The 22,047-nt window shown below is 40.0% G+C and overlaps 1 protein-coding gene and 1 long non-coding RNA gene across 2 annotated transcripts; one reads left to right on the top strand and one right to left on the bottom strand.

The window, feature by feature from the left end:
- Window positions 1-6,753: 6,753 nt before the first annotated feature.
- LOC136279179 (uncharacterized) lies at window positions 6,754-9,881 on the top strand. The gene is made up of 3 exons (XR_010716755.1): window positions 6,754-7,039; window positions 8,845-8,892; window positions 9,252-9,881. It is a non-coding gene; the product is annotated as an uncharacterized lncRNA (long non-coding RNA).
- A 2,707-nt stretch (window positions 9,882-12,588) lies between these two features.
- On the bottom strand, window positions 12,589-21,689 carry LOC136279030 (tetratricopeptide repeat protein 28-like). The gene is made up of 4 exons (XM_066162382.1): window positions 21,623-21,689; window positions 14,886-15,183; window positions 13,586-14,364; window positions 12,589-13,286 (listed from the first exon to the last, which is right to left on the bottom strand). The coding sequence occupies exons 1-4, from the start codon at window positions 21,687-21,689 to the stop codon at window positions 13,264-13,266; spliced, it is 1,167 nt and encodes a 388-aa protein (XP_066018479.1). The 3' UTR covers window positions 12,589-13,263.
- Between the last annotated feature and the right edge of the window lie 358 nt (window positions 21,690-22,047).

Here is a 22,047-nt window from a genome sequence, read left to right on the forward strand (position 1 = left end):
TAGACTTGAAATGACCTCCTTGTCCTCGTCCTCCTCCACGAGTCGCATTCTTGCTAGGCTCTTTTGTTCGGGGGAGAGAGGTTCCAATTCAACCATATTTAAAGACTGATCTTCACAATCTTCAGTGGGCAAAATACCAAGACTCCGGAAACTATCAGCCAAAAACTCACTCAGAGGCAAATCTTTGGGCAACCCAGCCTGAACTAGATTCTCTTCTAGTAATCTTTTATAGTGAAGGACTCCACTTGTTTTCAAGATCCACAAATGCAGAACATTGTGAAAATAAGAAATGTACAAACAAGCACAGTTATTTTTCTTTCTAAAACTGTTTTCAATAGCAAACCAAGATTGTGGATGAGCAGAAATCTGCGTTTCAAGCGAGCACTTCTCTGTCATCAAGTCTGATAGACCTCTCGCTCGACCCAACTCCTCAACATAAAGAGCTTCAAGAGCATTTCCGGTATCACAAAGCAGAGTACTAAGTTGCTTGTAGGGAAATATTCCCGAGTGCTCCAGAAGTGATGTTTTGAACTCATCATTGGCCCCCAAGAAATATCTCAGCTCCTCGTACTTTTTCAATGCACAAATGAAGACATACAAGGGAGTCTTTGGTTTTATTTTGAAATGAATACAAAAGGGCGTAATATTGAAGGATTCGGAACTCTTGTCTTCTATCTCCAATATTTCTGGATATGGATAAAGCTTTCTCCAAGCATACTTCCGAAACTTCATAATTTCCAACAATTGCAGAGAGATGTCGAAGGTTTGCAAGATGTGATGCTTCCCCTTTCTTATCACCGATATCAATTCCGATGACAAGCGCTTTGTGGAGATACTCTTTAGCCTTGTCGTATTCTCCGAGCGACTGAAACACAGTACTTAGGTTTGCATAACATTCTCCTTCTCCTTTTCTGTCGCCAATTTCAGTTGTGATGACAAGCGCTTTGAGGAGATACTCTTTAGCCTTGTCGTATTCTCCGAGCGACTGAAACACAGTACTTAGGGTTGCATAACATCCTCCTTCTCCTTTTCTGTCGCCAATTTCAGTTGTGATGACAAGCGCTTTGTGGAGATACTCTCTAGCCTTGCCGTATTCTCCGAGCGACTGAAACACAGTACTTAGGGTTGCATAACATCCTCCTTCTCCTTTTCTGTCGCCAATTTCAGTTGTGATGACAAGCGCTTTGTGGAGATACTCTTTAGCCTTGTCGTATTCTCCGAGCGACTGAAACACAGTACTTAGGGTTGCATAACATGCTCCTTCTCCTTTTCTGTCGCCAATTTTAGTTGTGATGACAAGCGCTTTGTGGAGATACTCTTTAGCCTTGTCGTATTCTCCGAGCGACTTAAACACAGCAATTAGGTTTGCACAACACGCTCCTTCTCCTTTTCTGTCGCCAATTTCAGTTGTGATGACAAGCGCTTTGTGGATATACTCTTTAGCCTTGTCGTATTCTCCGAGCGACTGAAACACAGTAGGTGTTTTAGGTTTGCATAACATGCTCCTTCTCCATTTCTGTCGCCAATTTCAGTTGTGATGACAAGCGCTTTGTAGAGATACTCTTTAGCCTTGTCGTATTCTCCGAGCGACTGAAACACATTACCTAGGTTTGCATAACATGCTCCTTCTCCATTTCTGTCGCCAATTTCAGTTGTGATGACAAGCGCTTTGTGGAGATACTCTTTAGCCTTGTCGTATTCTCCGAGCGACTTAAACACGGCACCAAGGTTTACGTAATAGGATGCTTCTCCGCTTTTGTCGCCAATTTCGGGCGATTTGATAATGGCCCTTGCAATATATTCCTTCGCTTTTAGGTTTTCGCCAAGTTTATAAAACAGAATTCCATACTTGCTGGAGAAGACATGCAGTTTCCTGCCGTATCTTGCCGCATTTACGCTGTCAGAGATATGACGATATGCGCTGTAAAGAACTGTATAGATGACGCTGTCAAATTGTAGTAGCACTGAATCAAATTGATCTTTGCTGTTTTGATCGCTGTTATTTGGTAAAATTAAACATTCGTTGCATATATATCTCAATTGCTTTCTGAATGTGATCGGAGTTTAGCAGGAACAGGGCTACTAGTAAGGCGATGTTCATGGAAGTTATCATGGCTTCTGCCGTTATTTTTCCATTGCCATCCTCTCCTGTTATAAGGGAAACATTGTTTTTAGTTACACAAATTAACTGAACGATTCGATAATCTGGATTCATAATGAGTCACTACAAAGAGGAACCTATATGTGAAGCCGATTTGATTACAACTGGAACCTTTTTATAACGAGCTTAAAGTGTTAGAATTCACAATATTAACTACGTTTGTTTCGTTTGTTTATCTTATCCATTAAGTATTTAAAAAAAAGTTATGCATGCTTGAGTTTGATTAATGGTCGTGTGTTGGGTGTCTCGCCATCAATTAGGTGGTTTTCGAAAGGTCGCGGGTTTTCTAAAAGAATAAGAAGAATCGATTCTTTCACTACAACGTTCTGGGAACATTTGAAAATGTTTTTCTAGCAGTTTATCACCAAGTCAGGTCAGTATTGATTTGCTTGCTACTGGATAACCATAAAAACCAGTACCACCCGTCTCATGGGTCGGGAAGTCGACTCAACCGGCAACCCCGCCCCATAGAGAGCGTGGAGGGTGAAACTGGGCATCCTGACAGAATTAAAAACAATATCTGTCTTAAGGTCTGTGGTGGACCACTTCCAGTTACTCGGGGTGAGAATGGACATCCTTGTAGATGATCAACACTTCTGTCGTAAGGTTTGTGGCGGACTTTTGCAAGTCGGTGCATTGTGCAATGCATTTCAAAAAGAGCGGAGACAAACTAACCAATCATTTGGTTAGTTACTGCAACAGATGCTGGAGTCAGTTTGTCTTGGCCTATCCTTGCCGCTGAAACATCTGTCGATAATGTGCTGCTAATCCAGCTAGAGCTAGCAGTGCTTCAGTTCTTTGCAAGCAGTTTCATGAAATGGTCAGTCAGAAAACAACTCATACCGGCTCGGACGTCGCCCGGGTTAACAGGGACGAGGAACCAGTGCCAATCAACGACAGAATAATGACTATGAGACTCCCACTACAGCGAAATATGTATGCCACTTTCCTCAGCGTGTATGCCCCAACAATGACCAACACAGGGGAGGTGAAAGAAGATAAAGGTAAGATTCTCGCACGCGTACTTCTGAACAGGCTCAATCAACACACCTCTGATTTTCTGCTTGAGATAGGTTCAAGAAAAGTGTATCGAACAGAACATGCCAATTTTTGTAGTCTTCATTGACTTCAGTAAAGCCTTCGATACTGTATCGTGACAAGGACTTTGGCAGGTACTCAAGAAATATGGCTGCACAGAGATGTTTGTCAACGTGATCGAGGCACTCCATACAGGTATGTAAGCTAACGTGGCAATGAGTGGTTCAGTGTCTGAAGACTTCTCAGTAAGCAACGGGGTTAAACAAGGGTGTGTACTGGCGCCTACACTCTTCTCGCTACTATCTGTCAGCGATGCTTGAGATGGCCTTCAAAGACACTTCAGAAGGAGTATACATTCAAACGAGGAAAGAAGCAGACCTGTTCAATGTGGCACAGCTCAAAGCTAAGAGTAAAACATCGACGAAGGTAGCAAGAGAAATGCTCTTTGCCGATGAAAGTGCCCTAGCTGCACACAGTGCATGCGCAGAAGATATGCAATCTTCATTGGAGAAATTTGCGAGAACAGCCGATCAATTGAGCCTCAAAATCAACAGCGAGAAGACAGAATTCCCTTACCAACCGCCAAAGTTCCAGTTTTCAACATCACTACTAGAAGAGATCAGCACTGGTACAGAATCACTAGTCAAGTGTAAGACTTTCAAGTACCTCGGGAGTACTGTTTCAGAGAATGCATGGCTGGAGGATGAACTATCTCTCACAATGGGAAAAGCAAGTTCTGCGTTCGGAAACTTGAGAGAGAGACTGTGAAATAAACGACATGTGTCTGTTCGTGTGAAATGCAAAGTGTACAGAGCGTCAATACTGGCTACTCTATTGTACGGTGTTGAGACTTGGACTGTCTGCTAATACAGATGAACCTAAAATGGCCCGGCCATGTTGAGAGGATGGATCACCAACGTCTCCTTAGGCAGCTACTTCATTCACAGTTATGCGAAGGCAAACGCAATCAGGGTAGACCAAGGCTGAGATTCAAAGACACTGTTAAAAGAAACCTGAAGGAGTTGGATGTAGACAAGAGTTCCTGGCAGCGGAAAGTGAAGGACAGAGCTGCGTGAAGGAATCTGAATGAAACAGCCATTGTCGCCCCCGACAAACTACAGTGATTATGATGATCACTAAATAATGAGCTTACTTATTTGAAGTACATGGGTAAAAACCAAACTATTGGTAACTGATGAAGATGATTGCCAAGATTTGAGGTAACAATGGTTTGAAAAATTCGGCTTGTCACCTTTCATTTTATTTGAGTCGTAATTTTTGCTGCGAAACACGACATGACTTAAAAGTCACAGGACAAAAACAAAAAGCACAGCATCTACCATAACTTTTCCCGTGAGAAATTTCCCCATGCATAGTTTCTATAAATAACATAAATCAACGGGGTAAGTTTCTAAAGAAACTTTGGTGGGGTGTTACAAAATAATTTGGCTTTACCAACTGAGTTGGCAATGTAAATTGGCCATCGTAATGAGTTTCTGAAGCTGACGTTTCGAGCGTTAGCCCTTCATTAGAGCATTTGATAATCTTGGAAAATCAATGATGTTGTATTGCCAGTATTCTCCAAAGAAAGCAGCAGAGAGTGGCCTGCTGTATCAACATTATACATCGTTTTCCATCTGGATTTTTACTGGCTGTCAGAGCGTATTTACAATGAAGCCTCTTGGGATCAAGTTATATGCAGTCGAGTTTAAAGCGTTCTATTCTTAGGCTAACAAGAAAGATAACCTTTTGCTACAACTTCCTGGAAAATTGCCTGACAGTCCACAATAAGGCCTGAATGATTTAAAATTTTGCTGCAGCGGGTTATTACCAAGTAACGAGCCTACTTATCAGATAAATTTCAGTGAAAACGAATCTGTTCTTAGCTGATAAGAATGATGAACAATATGTGAGACCACAAAGCTTTGAAGTCCAGCATCGCAACGAATTCATTTATTTGTGCGTGATGATCGACTGATTGTCTTCGTGAACTTTTCATTTTCTAGCGGGTGTGATTTGCATGATCGAAGCCAATAATAATAATAATAATAATAATAATAAGCTAAATGGCTGTATTTCATTTGGCACGTCACACTTTTTTAGCTAACGATGGATTTATGCATCTAAAAATCAAACATCTTACTCTGTTTAACCGAAAACGTCAAGCTACATTGTTCATCCCTCTTAGAACGGTTTAATTTGCATCACGAGATCGATCAGATCGAGAGTACAACTAAGGCCTCTGTCTTTAAACAGTAAGCTACCTGTGCGTGAAAACTGACCCATAGTACTTATGGACTTTTCATTTATTTCAGGGTGTGATTTGCATGATCAAAGACAAAAATCAGTAACTGTTCTAATAGATAAAAACGGACGGAGTGAATCGGTAATTTGCTTGAAAATAACCACATCACTGGTCTTACCTTTGAAGGCGTTAATCCAGTGACGGAACAAGCAAATGACATCAGGGATAGGAGGTGGCTTGAATTTCAGTAATTATCAATAGTTATACTTAATAGTCCTTCATATTTCTTTTGAGGAGGGGAGAGGTGGGGGAAATGGACTGGACTACAGTTACGTTGTAAGATGCGCGCATCCGGAAGGCACTTTCCTGAAACTCCCAACGGCAATTCGCGCTGCTTTAACCTTCTTGTTTTCTCTTTTCCTCAGACAACTGCGAGAAGCTTGCAACAAGAAGGCACTAACACCGAGCGATGATTGGAATGATAGTAATTATATGTGACTTAAGTTCTTCCTTGACTTCGAAATATATCTAACAATTGCAAGCTTGATGAGCTTGTTTCCCGTTTAATTAAGTATTGATGTCAACAATACCTGATTTAACCCTGAGCGAAATTCGGGGAAATTTCATTTTCGAAGCTTACACGGTCATAGCCAAACAAGTCGCATTTGAGAATTATGGGCTCATTGTAGTAGAGGGAGGGTCTCAATGGGGTGATGGTTTTTACGGCTAACGGTTAAAATTTTGGCCCTGTTACAGCTGACGATTAACATCATTCCATGAGTTGTTACCAGAAATTGTTTTTTTTTTAGGTTAAATTTTTTTTACGACTTATGGTCAAAATTTTACAATTTTTAGCTTAACGCTTAAATATTTTTGACTGTTTCATTGCTGTTGGTTAACCCCATTGAAACCCCCCTAGAAGTATACGACGTCTTAAATCAGTGGTAAATAACTGACATCAAAAAGGTTTTTACCGTGATTGTTTGCTATCATATGCAACTGACACCATAGATATTTCACAGGTTATGTACTATTTATTAGAATCTGAGGAGTTGAGAAAATTTTTTAAATAGGAGAGGATACCTCTCTAAGTATCAAGAGGGTCGCAAAGGGACGTTGCCATGGCTTTTACGGCTAACAGTTAATATCTTTCCATTGTTGTCGCCAGAAATGTTTTTTACGGTTAACTCTTTTGCCAATAAAGGTTAAAATTTGTCAATTTTCACGCCTAACGGCTAATTTTTTGGCCGTTTTACGGCCAATGGTTAACCTTATCAAGGCCCTCTATCAAACACTGTTACCGCCAATTTGTGATTAGGAAAAATGACAACTGTGATCAAAAGTATTTAATGAGAGGGAGATATGGAGAGCGAATCAGCATTTACTCAAAAGATTTAAGTGTTCTAACTCAAGCGAATGAATTTCAGTTTTGTACGTCACAACTTTATAACCAATGACGGAATTGAACATGTAAAAATAACTTACTTCAATCTATTTTAACAGGAAACGTCCGACTTCTGTGTCCATCCCTTTCAAAGATTGGAATTTCATTACAAGATCGATACCAGTAGAACTAAAGCTTCTTCCTTTAAACGGTAAGCTATCTATGCGCGATAATCAACTTTTCATGAACTGATATGGAGAATCGATCAACAGTTTACTCCGCAGTGAATCTATTTCGGTTTTGCACGTCACACTTTTATAACTACAGATCGACCATATTTGGTTCCACATACTATTCTTTACAACGTGATCAATTCTCGTAACTTAACATCGAGTTACAAAACGCCTGACGCTTTCATGAATTAATCGTTTGCTTTTTCTCGAGATGTGAGCTCGGGCCGCCTCTACTGACATCAGTAAAGGACATTCTGCATGATAAATATTTCATAATATTGGATTGATTTTAGTTTTTGATCACGTGATTGTGGAAACCATCAGTTTCTCAAATTAAACAATGGTTAACCATCTTAGCTAATGAGGTTGAAATATATTGTATAAAACCTTAACGGTTTGGAGAAAGCCATTTGACGGTGGAGATATGAAGCATCCGATCAACGGAAAAGCACGCTTATACTTTGTATGCAATAACATTGAATTTAAGAAAGTTTTAGTTCTTCTGAGAATTTTAAAACATCTCTCCTCGTGAGCGCGCAGTGTCATGACTCATCTTCTTATGCGAGACTCTTATGCGCTTATACAGACAAAAAAAATATCTATTGCGTCCTATTTAGGTCAAAGTTTTTAACAGTTAGTGGTTTTATGATAAACTGCTTATTGACTGAGTTTGGTTGGGCAGGACGCGAAAATATTTGGCTCTCGGTCATCAAGCAAGGACCTCGCTGCGCTCCTACCACTCAATCAATAAGTACACAGTACTTCGGTTTTGTACGTCACACTTTTATCGCCCATTGTAATTGGACATGAAAAATGAAAAGTTTTATTCTATTTTTTAATGGGGAACGTCAAGCTTAAGTGTTGAGTCTTTGAAAAGTTTGATTTACATCACAAGATTGATCACAGTACAACCTAAGTTTCTTTCTTTAAACGGTAACCTATCTTTGCGTGACAATCGACTCCTTGTCTTCGTGAACTTTTCATTTTCCAGCGGAGGTGATTTGCATGACCGAGGCCAGAATTGCTAAAAAAAAAAAAAACTGAGTGACTATATTTCGATTTAGCACGTCACACTTTTCTGACTAATGATGGATTTTAGCGTCCAAAAATGAAACATCTTACTCTGTTTAACCAAAACATCAGGCTTCAGTGTTCACCCCTTTTGGAACGATTGGATTTGCTTGAAGAGATCGATGAGATCGAGAGTACAACTAAAGCTTCTGTCATTAAACAGTAAGCTATCCGTGGTGAAAATTGATTCATTGTACTCATGGACTTTTCATTTTCTTGTGGGTGTGATTCATAAATTGATGGTTTGTTTTTTCTCGAGACGCGAGCCTGATGTCAGCCTCTGCTGACATCAGTAAAGGACATTCTGCATAATAACTATGCCTTGATATAGGATTGAGGTAAGTTTTTGATCACGTGGTTGCGGAAACCGTTATTTTCTCAAATTAAACAATGCTGAGCAATCTTAGCTAATGAGGCTAAAATATATTGTATAAAACCCTTACGGTTTGAAGAAAGCAATTTTACGGTGAGGATGTGAAGCATCCGTTCAACGGAAAAGTACGTTTATACTATGTATGTAATAACATTGAATTTAAGAAAGTTTCAGTTTCTCTGAATTAAAACATCTCTCTTCGTTAGCGCGCGGAGTCACTACTTATTTTTTTATGCGAGACTCTGGCGCTTAAACAATGTATAATGCTTTACCTTGATTTAAATAAAATACCTTTTTTCTCAAATTGACAATTACATACGTTTAGTTTTTATACGATAGATGATGAAGATCTACCTGAAGGACCACCCCCTGCAGGCAGTGATTTAGGTAAGTGTCAACGGTAATATTTTCTTTTCTTCTATAATGCTATGATTCCACAAAATGTCATGCAACTGTACGCAGTGAATAGTCTTTCCCCTCTGTAGGAAGTTGGAAAAGTGACACCATAGCCTCCTTGAAATACAACTTTCCTCTTAAAGTCTAAGCAATAAGAAATGATGTCTGGTTAGCAAATTGTTTTTCCTTTGACCATTTCCAGTAAAGTAGAAGTTCATAATTTTGCAATGTTACCATCACTTGGTTCAATATTGTCACTTCAGAGAAACCTTTTCTAATACAATTATAGAACTTGTGCAGTATTTTTAATAAACTTGTTCAAACCAAGTATTGTTTTTTTCATAAAATAGATGTGGACAAGAAAAATAATAAAAAAGAGAAGGTGTGGAAGAAGTGGAATGGTGAAGTAAAGTAAACAGTAACCTAACAACAACTGACATTACAATAAACTGGGCTAACATTTGTTTTAGATGCCATTTTCCACAGTATTTAGAAAATCTTTAATTTATCATGCTCATGCGAAAAGAAGTTAAATTTTAGAAACAGTATGGGGCCCAAGAAATATTTTTCAATCTGTAACAAACAGAGATTATTCCATGGAAAGTGTGCACAAATGAGATTTATTGCATCAAACAAAAATTAACATGTGAGCCTAGTGAACAAGTGAATTTTTTTGATCAACGCGACAAGTGGATAAAAATTGTTCAAGCATTTTCCATGGTATGATGCTTCCATTTCATACATACCAAAATTTTTTCTTACTGTCCAACAAAGATTGGAAGCTAACAACTGTGAAAATACATTGTTTGTTTCATTAGAGCCACAAATGATACTACTAAACAGTGTAAATCCTTATTTGTATTAAAATAAATTCCATTTCTTAACAATTCTCAAATAGAAGATTAAATAATTTTTCAAAGATTTAAAGGTGAGAAGGAAAAAAAAGGTGATACTATATGATTATTTTTGACTGTTGACAAAGAAATTAAAATTTATTACAGATCAAAAAAAAAACCCTTTGAAGGTCCATTGCAACAGTTTCCAGCACATACACATATACAAAGACTGTTTTATTTCCAATCCAACAAAAGCTGCCATAAGCAGGCATTGAAAGATAAAAATCTATGATAATACAAATAGGGATTTTAGGGCAAAAGGGTAATTTATTTAGATCTTATGAGTATAGTTGTCAGTTGGGTAACATCTCCTTGCAAGTGCATTGCCTTACCTCAACTTTTCATTTTTTTTTTCTATCAAAGAAATAAAAAATGTTTCAACTTAGGAGGGAGAGGCCACTCCTACACGGTGGATGTGGTGACCATGCCCACCACGTCAACCATATTAAAAATATAAAATATGAATCAAAATGAAATCAACTGTCTCTCATTCATTTTATAAATGTAAATTTGCAGCAGATTAAAAACAACGGATGGCCAATATTCCTCAGTAGAATTTGAGCAAGAAAAGTTAGCAAGTGATTCATCACATTGCAACTGGACTAAACTTTTTAGTTTTAAATTTGGTGCCTTTCAAAACAAAAATACATGGATTATGATCGTTTCACAGGAACGGTCTGCATGGAAAAGTGCAGAACAAGTAAGAACCAGATCAGTGCTGGTAATTACCTCCATACTACCGTAGTTATTCGGTTATAAGGCACACTCGGCTATAAGACGCACCCCCAATTAAGCAATTTCATTATTACATGTTTTCAAACTGAAAATATCGCTAAAATACTTGGTTATAAGGCGCATCGTTGTTTAGAGAGTAAAGATCGGTCAAGTTTATTGTAAATTCTTTCATAAACTTACAAAAAAGCGAAAAAGTCGCGTATTGATTTTAGTTTACCGTTAATTAACAAAAGCAGATTTGTCGCACACGCGACCACGCGCACAAACAAAAGCCTTGATTAAACAAAAGCAAAAGGTCACACACATAAACAAAAGCCGAAAAATGTCACACATTTAATCACAGTGATAAACGTATGGCAAAAAAAGTCACACATTTAATGCAACCTATCGGTACACATTAATTTTTAGCCTTCCCTCTCGGGAAACATGGTTTTAAAGTATAAAAACAATTCGATCAACAAAATCAGTAGTCGCAAATTTACTTCACCTGGTGAACATTATCTTGCGAAGTCTACATTCACCACAATCATGCCAACACTCGCCGTCATTCTTACTATCTCAACTTTAAGTTGAAAATCGTAGTTGAAGCTGAAGCTGTTAACAACAATCGAGAGACAGCGAGGGAATACGGAATTTCCAAATCAATGGTTTGGAAGTGGCGCAATCGGCAGGACATCTTGTATCACCTTGTCAAGCGCGCTTTCATGGGCTGTTACCGACCAAAAGATCCCGAACTTCATCAACCGTAGGCCGACCGGTTCAGTGATCAAAGGAGCCAAGGTAAGCAAATGCCTTCTTATCTAATACATTAAAGTTCACACGGCAACCAGCTGGCCAATCAGACATAGTTTGATGCTACTCTGGTTTGCAGATTTAATGAATGTAACCGAAGTTACAATTCATAGACCAAACGTTTCGACACTCCTGTCTAGTGCCTTCATCAGGGGTGATCTAGACGCTGTAACAAGAGGTCCTTTTATATGATCACTAATTAGCGGCCTTCTTTTTTCTGACGAGGTGTAAATAAGCGTCAGGAAGCAAACCACCATCGTCACGATCTAAACCTCCCCCCAAAAACATTCAAAAGGATGTTTCCAATGCACTTATAGCTCTCAAAAAGGATCCGGTCGTATTATCTGCTGGCAAGGGTAATTGTTGTGGTTATGGACAAACAGCAATATCACGACAAAGCTTTGACTCTGCTTAATGACAAGAGTACGTATGCTGTCTTAAACTCTGATCCTATCAGTAAAACCTCAAAGAAAGTTAAACAAAATGTTGCTTGATTTGCAAAAAGCTGGTAAAATTAGTGACTCTACGTACAAAATGTTAGACAGTAGTGACGGCTTATGTCCACGTTTTTATAAAATTCATACTTATGCAATTTCTGGTTATCTTGCGAGAATTTTGTCGCCTGTTGTTGGGAATACTGATAACACTGTCAAAAATTCCTGCGAATTTGCGGATTTCATAAAAGATAAAACTCTTAACGCTTGTGAAGAATTAGTATCTTTCGACGTTTTTTCGCTCTTCACTAAAATCCAAATGGGCAAATGGCTATACAAAAACTTTTCTCCGTAACTGCCAAAAACCAGTTACAAATAGTAACGCTCTTGATGAAAGCGAACCAGCGACTGGTTTTGCTGTTATTCCTTACATACAGGGTGTTACGAATCAACTTATTCTACAATAGATGATCTCTTTATTCCAAGACATGATTACTACCATATTTCAGAGATCTAACTCATAGCCAATTGGCAGAGATTTTTCTGCATTTAAGAGTCGACAAGCTTCGCGCAGGGTGCATAGCACAAGAGGAAAGTGACCAGTAAAAAATTGAAGTATTGACATGCCCGCATGACACTCCCGCCATCTGCAAGCGATTTTAAACTTCTGTCTCCAAAGATCAGTTCTGGCCAGGATATACTTTAATGTTTTTTTTGGCAATGTGATTTTAAATGTGACATTTCCACATCAGCGTGTTCTTGAGCTTTTGTAAAGCCGGAAGTCATCCTGCTCTACTGGAGCAGATAACTTCAGACACGTATTTCTCCAGAAGTTCGTCAGGTATACTCTTTCCCCTCTTTTAGTCGTATTTTTAAGCTCTGTACGATTTTTTTAAATGTGAAGTGCTTCGGACCTATTTTTAGGATGCGCAACGCTTCTCCTTTTGCGATCCTATCTTAACGCCACTTAAAAAGTGTTTACGTGCCGGCACGACTCCTGCTAAGCGTTGAGTAAGTATAAACGAATCTCTCCGCAGTTATCCGTATATTGACAAAAACAGAGGCGTGGTTGACAAGGATCCCTTCAGATGCTACATCAAATTCATTCTTGAAATATGGAAGGTATTCTTATTAACTAAACCTTACAAAACGCTTGAAAACACAAAAATTAAACCAGATTTTAGTGGTTTGTTTAATACTTAAACTACTGTCTTAACTTTACTGAATTCGTTTTACTCAAAAGCCTTACGTAGGTCAACATTGTTTCGTGTCTAATATAACTTTTGCGTGAAAAACAAAAAATTGTTGAGTACATAATCATTACTGCCTCCTGAGAATATTAGAAAAAAAAGCAGCAAAAATTGGAATAAATCTCCCCTAACCAGGGATAGCTCTTTTTTTAATGTCGATGAAATACCGGATAGAGTATTTTCTCTACTTATTTCTATTTAATTTATCCATCTAAAAGTCTTTTAACTCTGTTCCCTTCGAGTACTTGTCATTATTTACTCTATCGGGGTCTTTTTTCCTGCAAGAAAAAAATTGAAATAACCCAATTTATTATTACCTCAATTACTATTTTGGATATAAAGCAAACACAATTACACCAAGCACGATATATAAAAATAATTGGCTATTACTTGTGTCTCGTTGGTAGAGAGGCATCTGTGAGATTCTATATTTTACACCAGAGAGCAAAGATAGTAACTCTTGAAAAAGGAAAAAAAAGGGTGCGTAAATATATATATATATATATATTTACATATATATATATATATATATATATAACCATCCTCACATCTAATTTAACTTTAATTTATGAAATACCTGTTCTCACCGAGTCTTGCCGCTGGTTGTCAAACTCGAGTCTCACATCATCTCCAATCAGCGTAAACGAAGCCCAGTCAGAGATTTTTTTCAAGGGGTTTTTTCTCATCCACTTCATGGCCTGATGAAGGGATTCACTGGCACTTCCACCTTCAATGAGGTGTTCGTAGAACCGACTCATCAGCTGCTCTGTTGCTGAGTCTGGAATGGCCCACAGTGCAACCAACACCGAGCGAGCACCGGATCCTAAGAACGCACGGGCAATTCCTATAACTCCCTCGGCTCTTATCTCTCCACTTCCACTGTGACAGCAGCTAAGTACCACCAGTTTAGCTCTGACTTTCACTCGTGAGACATCAGCCATCGTCAACATGTAAGCTTCCATCGGTGGGAGAGCGGTTTGACTGTTGGGACAGGGATTGGGGGAGAGTGCAATTTCCCCTCTTTCCGCGTTACCATGGGCAGCAAAATGTATCAAGCTCACTGAACTTATCCGCTCCAGTACCGCCTGCTTCGTTGCTTTCTCTTCAACTAGAGGCGGAACACCCACCAGTTGTCCGACCATCTCCGCTTCCTTTCTTGCAGCTGGCAATGATTGCAGCCAATTAACTTTGGGATTGCCTATTACCAAGGCACCAGTGTTGCTGTGATAGTCCTCTGGACTATCTTGAATGTTCTTGAGTGTTGTCAACGAAGGAATGATACGGATCTTATGAGTCTCTGACAAGTATTCGGCTCCCTCCTTTTCACTTAGGGCAGCAAAGGGAACTTTGTACAACCTGCGGTCAGGAACAATAATTACTTCAGGCTCATCAAGCAAATCATAAACGGGGGCAATGAACATTTTGTAACACAAGTATAGACTTGAAATCATTTCTCGTCCTCGTCCTCGTCCTCGTCCTCGTCCAAAAGTCGCAATCTTGCTGAGCTCTTTTGCGCGGGGGAGAGAGGTTGCAATTTAATCGTATTTAAAGACCGATCTTCACAATCTTTAGTGGGCAAAATACCAAGACTCCGGAAATTATAATCCAAAAATTGACTCACAGACAAATCTTTGGGTAACCCAGCCTGAACTAGATTCTCTTCTGGTGATACTCTTCTATAGTGAAGGACTCCACTTGTTTTCAAGATCCACAAATGCAGACGATTCTGAAAATAAGAAATGTACAGACAAGTACAGTTTCTTTTCTTTCTTAAAATGTCCTCAATGCCAAACCAAGATTGTCGATTAGCAGAGATGTGCGTTTCAACCGAGTACTTCTCTGCCATTAAGTCTGATAGGCCTCTAGCTCGACCCAACTCCTCAACATAAAGAGCATCCCGAGCATTTCCGGTGTCACAAAGCAAAGTAGATAGCCGCTTGTAGGGGAATATTCCTGTGTCCTCCAGAAATGATGTTTTGAACTGATCATTGGCGCCCAAGAAATATCTCAGCTCCTCATACTTTTCAATGCACAGGTGAAGACACGACAGAGAGTCTTTGATTTTATCTTGACATAAATACAAAACGGCGTAACCTCGGAGGATATCAAACTCTCCTCTTCCATCTCCAATATCTCTGGATATGAATAGAGCTTTCTCCAAGCATACTTCCGAAGCTTCAAAATCACCAACAGTTCTAAAAAAAATTCCAAGGTTTCCATAGTCAGTTGCCTCCCCTTCTCTGTCGCCAATTTCAGTTGTGATGACAAGCGCTTTTTGGAGATACTCTTCAGCCTTGTCGTATTGGCCAAGCGACGTAAACACAGTACCTAGGTTCCATAACATGATGCTTCCCCTCTCTGTCGCCAATTTCAGTTGATGACAAGCGCTTTTTGGGAGATACTCTTCAGCCTTGTCGTATTGGCCAAGCGACCTAAACACAGTACCTAGGTTTCCGTAGTCAGTTGCCTCCCCTTCTCTGTCGCCAATTTCAGTTCTGATGACAAGCGCTTTTTGGAGATACTCTTCAGCCTTGTCGTATTGGCCAAGCGACGTAAACACAGTACCTAGGTTTCCATAACATGATGCTTCCCCTCCTCTGTCGCCAATTTCAGTTTGATGACAAGCGCTTTTTGGAGATACTCTTCAGCCTTGTCGTATTGGCCAAGCGACCTAAACACAGTACCTAGGTTTCCATAACATGATGCTTCCCCTTCTCTGTCGCCAATTTCAGTTCTGATGACAAGCGCTTTTGGAGATACTCTTCAGCCTGTCGTATTGGCCAAGCGACTGAAAACACAGTACCTAGGTTTCCATAACATGATGCTTCCCCTCTTCTGTCGCCAATTTCAGTTGTGATGACAAGCGCTTTTTGGAGATACTCTTCAGCCTTGTCGTATTGGCCAAGCGACCTAAACACAGTACCTAGGTTTCCATAACATGATGCTTCCCCTCCTCTGTCGCCAATTTCAGTTCTGATGACAAGCGCTTTTTGGAGATACTCTTCAGCCTTGTCGTATTGGCCAAGCGACCTAAACACAGTACCTAGGTTTCCATAACATGATGCTTCCCCTCCTCTGTCGCCAATTTCAGTTCTGATGACAAGCGCTTTTTGGAGATACTCTTCAGCCTTGTCGTATTGGCCAAGCGACCTAAACACAGTACCTAGGTTTCCATAACATGTGCCTCCCCTTCTCTGTCGCCAATTTCAGTTCTGATGACAAGCGCTTTTTGGAGATACTCTTCAGCCTTGTCGTATTGGCCAAGCGACCTAAACACAGTACCTAGGTTTCCATAACATGATGCTTCCCCTCCTCTGTCGCCAATTTCAGTTCTGATGACAAGCGCTTTTTGGAGATACTCTTCAGCCTTGTCGTATTGGCCAAGCGACCGTAAACAGTACCTAGGTTTCCATAACATGATGCTTCCCCTCCTCTGTCGCCAATTTCAGTTGTGATGACAAGCGCTTTTTTTTGGAGATACTCTTCAGCCTTGTCGTATTGGCCAAGCGACCTAAACACAGTACCTAGGTTTCCATAACATGATGCTTCCCCTCTCTGTCGCCAATTTCAGTTCTGATGACAAGCGCTTTTTGGAGATACTCTTCAGCCTTGTATTGGCCAAGCGACGTAAACACAGTACCTAGGTTTCCATAACATGATGCTTCCCCTTCTCTGTCGCCAATTTCAGTTCTGATGACAAGCGCTTTTTGGAGATACTCTTCAGCCTTGTCGTATTGGCCAAGCGACGTAAACACAGTACTAGGTTTCCATAACATGATGCTTCCCCTCCTCTGTCGCCAATTTCAGTTGTGATGACAAGCGCTTTTTGGAGATACTCTTCAGCCTTGTCGTATTGGCCAAGCGACTGAAACACAGTACCTAGGTTTCCATAGTCAGTTGCTCCCCTTCTCTGTCGTCGCCAATTTCAGTTCTGATGACAAGCGCTTTTTGGAGATACTCTTCAGCCTTGTCGTATTGGCCAAGCGACGTAAACACAGTACCTAGGTTTCCATAACATGATGCTTCCCCTCTCTGTCGCCAATTTCAGTTGTGATGACAAGCGCTTTTTGGAGATACTCTTCAGCCTTGTCGTATTGGCCAAGCGACGTAAACACAGTACCTAGGTTTCCATAACATGATGCTTCCCCTTCTCTGTCGCCAATTTCAGTTGTGATGACAAGCGCTTTTTGGAGATACTCTTCAGCCTTGTCGTATTGGCCAAGCGACTAAACACAGTACCTAGGTTTCCATAACATGATGCTTCCCCTCCTCTGTCGCCAATTTCAGTTGTGATGACAAGCGCTTTTTGGAGATACTCTTCAGCCTTGTCGTATTGGCCAAGCGACTAAACACAGTACCTAGGTTTCCATAGTCAGTTGCTTCCCTTCTCTGTCGCCAATTTCAGTTCTGATGACAAGCGCTTTTTTTTGAGATACTCTTCAGCCTTGTCGTATTGGCCAAGCGACCTAAACACAGTACCTAGGTTTCCATAACATGATGCTTCCCCTCCTCTGTCGCCAATTTCAGTTGTGATGACAAGCGCTTTTTGGAGATACTCTTCAGCCTTGTCGTATTGGCCAAGCGACTTAAACACAGTACCTAGGTTTCCATAGTCAGAGCTCCCCTTCTCTGTCGCCAATTTCAGTTCTGATGACAAGCGCTTTTTGGAGATACTCTTCAGCCTTGTCGTATTGGCCAAGCGACGTAAACACAGTACCTAGGTTTCCATAACATGATGCTTCCCCTCCTCTGTCGCCAATTTCAGTTGTGATGACAAGCGCTTTTTGGAGATACTCTTCAGCCTTGTCGTATTGGCCAAGCGACGTAAACACAGTACCTAGGTTTCCATAACATGATGCTTCCCCTCCTCTGTCGCCAATTTCAGTTGTGATGACAAGCGCTTTTTGGAGATACTCTTCAGCCTTGTCGTATTGGCCAAGCGACCTAAACACAGTACCTAGGTTTCCATAGTCAGTTGCCTCCCCTTCTCTGTCGCCAATTTCAGTTCTGATGACAAGCGCTTTTTGGAGATACTCTTCAGCCTTGTCGTATTGGCCAAGCGACGTAAACACAGTACCTAGGTTTCCATAACATGATGCTTCCCTTCTCTGTCGCCAATTTCAGTTCTGATGACAAGCGCTTTTTGGAGATACTCTTCAGCCTTGTCGTATTGGCCAAGCGACGTAAACACAGTACCTAGGTTTCCATAACATGATGCTTCCCCTCTCTGTCGCCAATTTCAGTTGTGATGACAAGCGCTTTTTGGAGATACTCTTCAGCCTTGTCGTATTGGCCAAGCGACTGAAACACAGTACCTAGGTTTCCATAACATGTTGCTTCCCTTCTCTGTCGCCAATTTCAGTTCTGATGACAAGCGCTTTTTGGAGATACTCTTCAGCCTTGTCGTATTGGCCAAGCGACGTAAAAACACAGTACCTAGGTTTCCATAACATGATGCTTCCCCTCTCTGTCGCCAATTTCAGTTGTGATGACAAGCGCTTTTTGGAGATACTCTTCAGCCTTGTCGTATTGGCCAAGCGACGTAAACACAGTACCTAGGTTTCCATAACATGATGCTTCCCCTCTCTGTCTGTCGCCAATTTCAGTTGTGATGACAAGCGCTTTTTGGAGATACTCTTCAGCCTTGTCGTATTGGCCAAGCGACGTAAACACAGTACCTAGGTTTCCATAACATGATGCTTCCCCTCCTCTGTCGCCAATTTCAGTTCTGATGACAAGCGCTTTTTGGAGATACTCTTCAGCCTTGTCGTATTGGCCAAGCGACTAAAACACAGTACCTAGGTTTCCATAACATGATGCTTCCCCCCCTTCTCTGTCGCCAATTTCAGTTCTGATGACAAGCGCTTTTTGGAGATACTCTTCAGCCTTGTCGTATTGGCCAAGCGACGTAAACACAGTACCTAGGTTTCCATAACATGATGCTCCTTCTCTGTCGCCAATTTCAGTTGTGATGACAAGCGCTTTTTGGAGATACTCTTCAGCCTTGTCGTATTGGCCAAGCGACGTAAACACAGTACCTAGGTTTCCATAATGATGCTTCCCCCCTCCTCTCTGTCGCCAATTTTGGTTGTTATGGCAAGGGCCCTCTCAAAATATTCCTTTGCTTTTAGGCTTTCGCCAAGTTTATAAAGCATAATTCCATACCCTCTGTATAAGGCAAACAGTTTCCTTCCGTATCTTTCGCACTTATGTAGTCAGAGATATGACGATAAGCGCTGAAAAGAATGGTATAGATGTCGCTGTAAAATTGTAGCAGTGCTGAATCAAATTGGTCTTTGCTGTTTTGATCGTGCCATTAAGCAAAATCAAACATTCGCTGCATATCTCAATGGCTTTCTGAATGCGATCTGAGTTGAGCAAGAACAGGGCAACAAATAAGGCGAGGCTCATGAAAGGTGTCATGGCTTCTGCTGTTAGGTTTCCATTGCAATCCTCAACTGTTATCAGGGAAACATTATTTTTAGTAACACAATACTAAATGGTCGATAATCTTGATTAATAACGAGTCACTTCAAACAGGAACACACATGTTAAGTTACAAAAACGGGCTGGGTCGATTACACCCGGAAACTATTTGTAACAAGCTGAAAGTGTTAGAATTCACAATATCCACTTAAAAACAAAAAAAAAAAAAAAGTGAAGAAGTCGGTTGGTCAACTTTTTATTTTCCTCAAGTTGAGATTTTTGCAGAACATTACATGACTTTAAAGTCATTGGACAAAGATAAAAAAAAAACTGACAGACTTTATCTTAACTTTTGCAATGAGAACTTTCCACATGCATAGTTTCTATAAACAACGGGGTAAGTTTTTGAAGAAACTTTGGTGGGGTATTAAAAAAACTATTTGGCTTTACCAACTGAGTTGACAATGTAAATTGGCCATGATAATGAATTTCAGCCGTCGTTTACTTCCGTTTGAAAAATGTCATTAACCAAGTTCACTGTGCATTTGTCATGGAAGAAGCAAGTCCCATACATGAAATTTCAATTCCAATATTGGAACTGACAGTCAGTGTTATCTGCGTAAGGCTCTCCAGAATTATTGGAGAAGAATTGGAAATGACAGCAGACCAAGTTTACTACTGTACTGACTCAGCTTCCGTGTTGAAGTACATCAACTTTGTTAACTCGCAGGTAAGCGAACCGTAGAAACTAGACTTAACTCACTGGGTCACTGTCGTAAATAATAGCGGAGCTCGCAGAGCGTAGCCCCAAAATTATGCAAAATAGTAGTAGCCCATCAAGCCGAAAAAATTTGGATGTACGACCGTACGACCGTACAAGGTGCTTCTTTTACATGCGTGGTCAGCTGTACCGCGGGTACGCCAACGCCACGGCTTTGTCCAGTAGTTCAGTGGTCAGTGCACTGGGCTGCGAGTTGGGCGACCCGGATTCTAGTCCTGGCCGGGGCAAGGCGTTGTGCCCTTGAGACGTGCGGGAAAAAAAAATACGAGCTCCGCTTTTAGGCTTGGCTAAATCTATATATTATACTTTGACCTAAGTTTTTTGGTTCCTTCATCTCGTCACGTGATGTAAAAAACATTTTGCCCTTAGGTCGAATTATTTCCTACCGATTTCTGTCTTTCATCTTTTTGTGAGTGAACGTTAAAAGCCAAAAATCTATTATGTACATCTTCGATGTTGGAGCAGTCTGAAGATTAGTGAAAAGTCTTACAAACTTCAAAGAGAACTTAAAGATTATCCGCAAATGGGCTTATAGGAATGACAATGGAATTAATTGTAGTTTTAAAACAGTTACAATTGGAATATAATAAATCAATGTTAAGAAAGCTCATACAGGTTATAAACAAATAGATACCAAATGATAATCGCATAAAAAAAAAATAAATTACTAAGAGTTTTGGTTTTATATTCAGTTTTTTCTACCTTTGTTCACATTTCACTCAGGTGATAGACAGTTGTGCCTGACTTAAACTACATTCATATTTGAAAATCAAAAAGTTTCATTGTTACTAAGAATTTGTCACAGGATTTGTGATCGAACTAGAACTTCTGGTCTTTCTAATCGTATGAGGAAACTAAAAAAATTTCTCTTCCCAGTGTCTCAACTTTCTTAAGGCAGATAATTAGGAAACCGGAAACAGAAAGAAATGGGAAAAGAGAGTCCCTTCTTAATTGATAATGAAGCTCATTGATTCAATCAATGAAGAAGATTGAAGAATAAGAGGCTTGGTTATATCATGTATTGTGAGGTAAAGCTACCTTTTCTCAAAGGAAACAAACTGCTGCCATGTGTCATAGCCTGACTCGCCGATTTATTTTTGAGGCATTATTCGCTTTGATTAAAAACAAACAAAAAAGACCAAGAATAAAATACAAATTCAGCTAATGAAAAATCGATGGAAATCAAAAGAAATCAGAAAGGAATCAGAAAGGAATAGTCTACAATATAAGTTCTAGTTTCCCCATTCTTAGTTTATTGATTTTGTTAAACCGGCTGTCAAAACGTATGTGCAATGCAGACCATTAGGATCACTCTATTTTATTTCTTATTCATGAATAATACAAGAATGATTAATGAGAAAATTGCTCTAGTTTTCTCGGGCTATTCGACAGTTTAAAATAATGTACCGTCCAAAATGTTTGTACTGGAAATTCCCTCGCTCGATTTTATTGCAACACCGTTCTTTTGGTTCATTACCGAGATGATCACACAATTGTCCATATGATGCCCTACCGTCGATTGCATTTACCTTTCCAAGGTGATGTCACTAAACTTCTGGATAAAAAGAAAAAACTGCAAGATTTGGCCGAATTTGGCCGAATTACCCTTAATCTATCCCCTTACAGTTATGTTGGTGTTAATGCCTATTTAGCACCAGAAATTCATTGTAAAGGACAATAAAATTTCTATTAGTTCAGCCAATTCCTTGAGCACGCAGATCGTCAAGTGATGTTCATTATGTTATTTCATAATTTTTCTTCCTGTGACAACTCGTTCTCCATAATATTCAGTAGAGTAGTTTGGTGGTTATTAGCATGTCGTCAATATGAGC

This window comes from Pocillopora verrucosa, chromosome 2 (genome assembly GCF_036669915.1).
Source record: "Pocillopora verrucosa isolate sample1 chromosome 2, ASM3666991v2, whole genome shotgun sequence".
In the NCBI taxonomy this organism is placed as follows: Eukaryota; Metazoa; Cnidaria; class Anthozoa; order Scleractinia; family Pocilloporidae; genus Pocillopora; species Pocillopora verrucosa.